The 6,564-nt window shown below is 43.6% G+C and overlaps 1 protein-coding gene across 1 annotated transcript in view; it reads left to right on the top strand.

Moving 5' to 3' along the window:
* The window catches only part of NDUFS3 (NADH:ubiquinone oxidoreductase core subunit S3), a 28,751-nt gene extending 25,685 nt beyond the window's left edge, over nucleotides 1–3,066 (top strand). The window contains exons 5-7 of the mRNA XM_019519223.1: nucleotides 293–418; nucleotides 849–968; nucleotides 2,810–3,066. Coding sequence (XP_019374768.1) covers nucleotides 293–418; nucleotides 849–968; nucleotides 2,810–2,977 — 414 coding nt within the window. The 3' untranslated portion in view covers nucleotides 2,978–3,066. The remainder of the gene's footprint in view (nucleotides 1–292; nucleotides 419–848; nucleotides 969–2,809) is intronic.
* The last annotated feature ends 3,498 nt before the right edge of the window (nucleotides 3,067–6,564 follow it).

The following is a 6,564-nucleotide window of genomic DNA, read 5'->3' as shown; positions in this document are numbered from 1 at the left end:
CAACTCCCTCAGCACCGTCAGGTGCAATATGTCTGGCCCCATCTTCCAAGGTCATGCTTTCTAAACCCATGATCATTCTTATTGCTCTGTCCTGGACAACAGTGAACACTTGGTTTGATCCTTACTATTACCTTGCAAGGCTTGAAGTGGTAGCATGATCTCACTGGAAAGTTTATGTGAAAACATCTCCTTTGTCTGTGCATCCTACATCGGTATTTTATTACAAAGGTCATTCTGTATAGTTCATATGAGACCAATAAAAATGAGGATGTCTTTTCTTAATTCATTTTAGATTGTTTACAATCTCCTGTCCCTGCCCTTCAACTCTCGAATACGTGTGAAGACATACACTGATGAACTGACCCCTCTTGATTCAGCAGTTTCGGTGTACCAGGCAGCAAACTGGTATGAAAGAGAGGTGAGCTGCAGTACGTTTTCCCAGATGCTTGGGAACATGGTCCATATGGGCGTTGGAGGAGGTCATGTTTTTTGGGATTAAACCTCACTGCTTTGAACAGGAGAGAGAGGTGTTTCTCTGGATGCCTTTGGGAAGGGGTGAAGGGAAGCATTTGATACACTTCTGCAAACTGAGAGCCATTCTACAAATCAGCTGTCCAGACATGTGGCCCTTCCCCCAAAAAAGATGTGATTTTCTTTTTTTTTTTCCTAGGATGAAGGGAGTCTTGTCCTTAGTGAAGTTCTGGGCAGGCCTTTTTGGGAAAAAGTTTTCTTAGGTTGGCACCTCATAGGTGTGGTGGATGATCTGAGCCTCTGGGATACTGGAGTGGCTCTGTAGGGTGAGGGTGAAATGACTTGTTCTTCAACTTGTTTTTTTCTCTTTCTTTTAGGTTTGGGACATGTTTGGAGTCTTCTTTGCCAATCACCCTGACCTAAGGCGAATCCTTACTGATTATGGGTTTGAGGGCCACCCCTTCCGGAAGGACTTCCCACTATCTGGATTCGTGGAGGTATGAAGGCTTCTGGCTGGAGACAGTGGTAGAGAGCCTCTGTAACCTCCATTTAGAAACCCTGTTTAAGCATAAGGGTCAGGATGTGGTTGCAATGTGTCTCTGGACCCTAGGTTTAATAATTACTTACATTTCCTTAGTGCCTTTCAGACCATGTTTGCTTACATAGCTCCATCAGTATGTGCCACATGTAGAGTGGAAGGCAGTAGTGAAGCAGCCTGAATAATAGGGCAATTAAAGTAAAAGACATTGGGCAGATATTTCATATTACAGTAGAATCACATGATATTTTTCCCTTTTTCGGTCTCAGAAGAACAGGGCCTTTTACTTTTAATGCCCCATCCAAAAGATTGAACTCCTTTCCACTGAATTGCTAGAGAGTCATGAGGATACTGAAGGACTGAGTTGATTCTTCAGGCAGTAGTAACTCCTGCTTATGGGAGTTTCAGAGTGTTTCAGAACCTAATGCTAAGACTACAAAATCACTATCTTTAGCTTCAGTGACACTCCTCACACACCCTTCTTCAAACACTCATACTTGCATAAGTTAAAACATAAGTGAAATTAGTCCATTTGGTCCCAGCCTAGTTCCAGATGACTCTGTCACAAACCCACCTAATATGTTGGTACAATTGTAAGCCTGCTGAGGAGTATCTCAGGATAAGAACAAGGAGAAGAGGAGCAGCACATCAGGACTAGGTACATAAGCTTTATTTTTAGAGAAGAATGAGAGTTCAAATAGCCAAGTATGCAGCAAGTCAGGACCAAAGGGCATCTGCAGGTGGAAATCAGGACTCAAGTAGTGAGGGGCAGGCTTGATGTGCATCAGAACTGTGTGTGTCCTTGCTTGTATTTTGCCCACTTCTCATTCTTTTGTGTTATGAGCCTTAAATTAAAAATGTAAATTTAAAATCAAACAAAGAAGGTCTGGCTTTAAAATTTTCACTGGTAAAAAAAGGCAGTTAACTGGGACCCCCTTGAGCAGCAAGAGCAGAGTTGAAGGTTTTTATGGTGAGATAGGAAAAAAGGATTGATGGTTCATGGGGACTGGAATAAAGAATTTTTTTGGGGGTAGTGGGAGGACTGAGTCAGAAGAAATGTAGGATTTCATAGACAATAGGGCTGGAAGGGACCCCAGAGGATCATAGAGTCCAGCCTCCTGCCCGAGGGGCAGGAAGTCGGCTAGGGTCAAAAGATCCCAGCAAGATAAGTGTCTGAATATGTCTTAAAAGCGTCCGTAGTAGGTGCTTCCACCACCTCTGGAGGGAGTCTATTCTAGGCCTTGGGGGCTCGGACAGTAAAGAAGTTTTTCCTTACGTCCAGCCTAAAACGGTCTTGGAGCATTGGACCGTGTCATCCCTTTGGGTGCTCTGGTGGACAGGCATTCCACCAAATCCTGATGCACACCCCTTACATACTTATAGGCTGCCACCAGATCACCCCTGAGCCTGTGGTTTTCTAGGCTGAAGAGTGCCATGGCTCTCAGCCTCTCCTCATAGAGCCTGTTCTCTTGCCCTCTGGTCATGCATATGGCTCTCCTCTGGACTCTCTCGAGGTTCTCCACGTCCTTTTTAAATCGCGGAGCCCAGAACTGGGTGCAGTACTCCAGCTGCAGCCTCACCAAAGCCAAGTACAGCGGAAGGATGACATCCTGAGGTTTGCTTGAGAAGTATCTATGGATGCAGGCCAGAGTTTGGCTCACTTCGAACTAAGTATAGAATAAGAAGTGAGATATCTGTTAGCAAATACAGTCTGGGAACACATTGTTACTATATTAGTTTTAGGTCCTCTGGAACAGGATGAGCACTGTTAACCAATCTGTGTCCTTTGTGCTGTTGCAGGTGCGGTATGATGATGAGGTGAAACGGATAGTTGCAGAGCCTTTGGAACTATCCCAGGAGTTCCGCAAATTTGATCTGAATAGTCCCTGGGAGACATTTCCTGCCCATCGTGAAGCTCCAGAACCCTTAACAATAGAAGCAGGAGACAAGAAAGGGGATGTGAAATAGCTGTAGAAAGAAGAGAGAACTTGGGTCTTCCCTTGTGGAATTGCCCTTCCTGTTCTACCGTTATATTTATGAGATTAAAATTTGATGGTGAAACTCTTGTCTGCTGTAGACTCCTGAAAGGAAAATGTTTTCCAGGTGGTTGAAAAGCAGGTGGAGGTTATGTTAAAATCCTAGTAAAGCTCGCTCTGCTGGGTCATCATCAGGCTGCTGTGTTTTGGGTCTAAAACTCTGTTCTTTGCAGACATTTGGAGAAAACTTCATTTCAGGTTCAGGCAACACAGTGTCCTTTGGTGCTTCTGTTCAAATTGGCAGTCATCAAAGTTTAATAACTGCAGCCCTAATAGGAGATAGTATTAGATACAGAAACTTCCATAAAGCCAACCAGAACTCATGGTCTGTATATACAGGCTTGGTTAGTCATCGCAGTGGGGTTGTTAATATTTTAACTAATAAAAATCACAAACAAGAACAATAATTCATAAATGGGGTGGAGGGTAGAAGTTCCTACTTTAAACAACCAAGTAGGGGGGTAGAAGTGGATAATGAAGAAAATCAGCAGTTAAGTTGTATACCCAGTACATAAAAATGACTACAAGGAGATTATAAAGTGCAGAGGTAAAACATTAATTGGGAGAATTTAATTTGTGTTTCCTTTCATACTATCAGAAAGTTACCATTTCTCATCCCCACAACATGAAAAGCTGTATGGACAGGAATCAACAATTGTTCTAATTTGTATTCAGCTTCATTCTGACTCTATACACAACACCATCTGGGTCAATAACATGGAAACAATGCTTGTAACTAATAGAAAGTGATGCATGAAACAGGGTCCACAGCTACCACTTTTGCATTGTGAGAATACCAGGGATAAATAAGCTCTTTCTATAGTCATTATCTATTGCACAAGAGGGAAAAGTTTTTGGAAGTGTAATTATAGACACTGGTTTTATAAACTGCTGTCTTCTCTACTACAACTTCCAAAAATTGCTTAGAATATTATAGTGTGATTGTGTACAAAGTTAAAAAAAAAAGTGAAAGGCCTGGTGCCCCACCAAGGTAATGCACAATGTTAAAAATGCTACAGAAGGATGGTAGAAGAATCCATGTTGCTCTCCTAGTGCAAGTAAAGCACTTGGCTCATGGAGGAGCTCTTGACTACACAGAGTATTTTTTAAGGAAACCCAGTTTGTGACTGAAGCCAAATTGCTTCTGGTAACAGAAAGTTAAGGGTTTACAACTGTAGAAAGTGGCTCTCAGCTGTAGCCTATTTACCTACTCACACTATCCTGGAATATTACAGAGCATCACCTAAGGCTGCTTAAGAAAGGCAGCTAACATGCAGATGTGACTGGAAGATTCAGTGTTTGATGGTAATGAGAAGGAACTAAGATCCTATTGGGGTTGCCTCAATGCTCTCCTGAGGTGATGAGGAGCAATGGGAAACATTTGTCTTGAAATACTGAAGCTATGTGAAAAATGTATATTTTTTGTCTACTGGAGAGTATAAGCACAAAGCTCTGTTTAGGCCTGGCGTGTTCTCAAAGCACTGCGGTGTCTAATGGGCTCTGACAAGTCCCACTGGAGAATGAAGACAATTTTCCTCAGCAGCTGAGCTTGAATTACTTTCTCTTTGGGGGTTGCTATTGCTTTGAAATCTAGTGCAAAAAAGCTCACTGCTTGAGGCCTAGAGCAGTGATTTGGGGAACTTTAGCTTACAGACACATGGAAAAGAAGCAGTTAGATGCTGCTGTTGATTCATCTGGTCTTCCATGTAGAAATCAACAAATAAAAGCTATAAACTGGGTGCATCTACATGTGTCAATTTAAGGTGCTTTAGCCTTTTTTAAGGTGCATTAAGGGCATGAGTCTACACATGAGCACCCTTAATATGCCTTAAAAATGGCGATTTTAGGCTAATCATTTGAAATTTGATACCTGCATAAAGCAGGTATCAAATTTGGACATGAATACTTAAGGCACCTTAAGGGATGTGTAGAAGCCTTTAGGTACCTTAACGCTGTCTATGATGACTGAGCAGGCCAGAGCTGAGTCTGTGGGGCCCCACACTGCCAACAGGAAGAAGTGGCAGGTGCTGTTCTCCAAGGCGCAGACACTGGATCTGGAGCAGTGGTTCTGGCAGCAGTGGCACCTATCGGTGTGTCAACCAACTTAGGAGCAAGTCAGCAACCTAAGAATCAAAGGGAAGCTAGGAGACGGTGATCGTGAGGTGATCACCTTCACTATCCATTGCAAAGCTGGCAAGTCAGCCAGCAGTGCACAAGTCCTCAACTTCAGGAAAGCTGACTTTGATAAGCTCAGGAGGCTTGTTGTCGAGACCCTGAGAGGCCATGACTTGACAGGGAGGGGAGTTAATGATGAATGGTTGCTCCTTAAGGGAGCAATCCTAGAAGCACCAGGGATGTCCATCCCAACCCGTAGGAAAATTAGTAAAAGGGCACAGCAACCCCCTTGGCTCAACAGGGAACTTGTGGACCTCTTATGTCTAAAAAGAGAAGCTTCTAAAGGATGGAAAACGGGAAGCATTGCTAAGGAGGAGTATTCTTCACTGGTCTGCAGCTGTAGGGAGCGAACCAGGAAAGCCAATGCTATAACCAAACTCCAACTAGCTACACAAATTGAGAACAATAAAAAGTCCTTCTTCAAATATGTGGGGTATCAAGAAAAACAAAGGTAACACTGGTCCCCTGCTAAACCAAATGGGATAGTTGACAGCCAACATCCAGAAAAAAGGCCAGCTTGCTAAATGATTACTTTGCATTGGTTTTTCATCAGCCCAAAGGGACTGCACTGCCTAACATAATGCAGGATGGCCAGGGCGAGGGTGAATATACACCCATCATTGGTGTCGACCTAGTGAAGGAACACCTTGAGAGGCTGGACACCCACAAATCAGCTGGTCCAGACAGATTGCACCCAAGAGTGCTTAAGGAACTGGCAGGCACCATAGCATGGCCACTGGCAAGGATATTCAAGAACTCCTGGTGCTTGGGCAAAGTACCTGAAGATTGGAAGAGAGCCAATATGGTGCCTATCTTCAAGAAAGGGAGGAAGGAAGACCCAGAGAACTACAGGCCAATCAGTTTGACCCCAATCCCTGGAATGATCTTGGAAAAAATTATCAAAGAAACAATTCTTGATAGGCTAGCTGAAGGCAACATTCTAAGGAACAGCCAGCATGGGTTTGTTGCAAGTAGATCTTGCCTGACCAATCTCATTTCCTTCTATGGCCAGGTGACATATCACCTGGACAAAGGGGAAGAGGTTGATATCATATATCTGGACTTTAAAAAAGCCTTTGATCTGGTGTCCCATGATGTCCTCACGGAAAAATTGACTAACTGCAGCCTCGGCTACACTACAGGTTGATGCCTGGGGAACTAGCTCCAAGGTCGGACCTAGAGGGTGGTAGTTGACAGAAGTGAATCAACATGGCACTCAGTGACCAGTGGTGTCCCCCAACACTGTTCTCGGACCTGTACTCTTTAACATCTTTATAAACAATCTGGATTCTGGTGTCAGAATTGGACTGGCTAAGTTCACTGACGACACCAGATTTTGGGGAA

This window comes from Gavialis gangeticus, unplaced genomic scaffold (genome assembly GCF_001723915.1).
Source record: "Gavialis gangeticus isolate Ggan-Ray unplaced genomic scaffold, GavGan_comp1, whole genome shotgun sequence".
Lineage (NCBI taxonomy): Eukaryota > Metazoa > Chordata > Crocodylia > Gavialidae > Gavialis > Gavialis gangeticus.
Note: the sequence above shows the minus strand (reverse complement) of the source record. Positions and strands in the feature narration are given on the sequence as shown.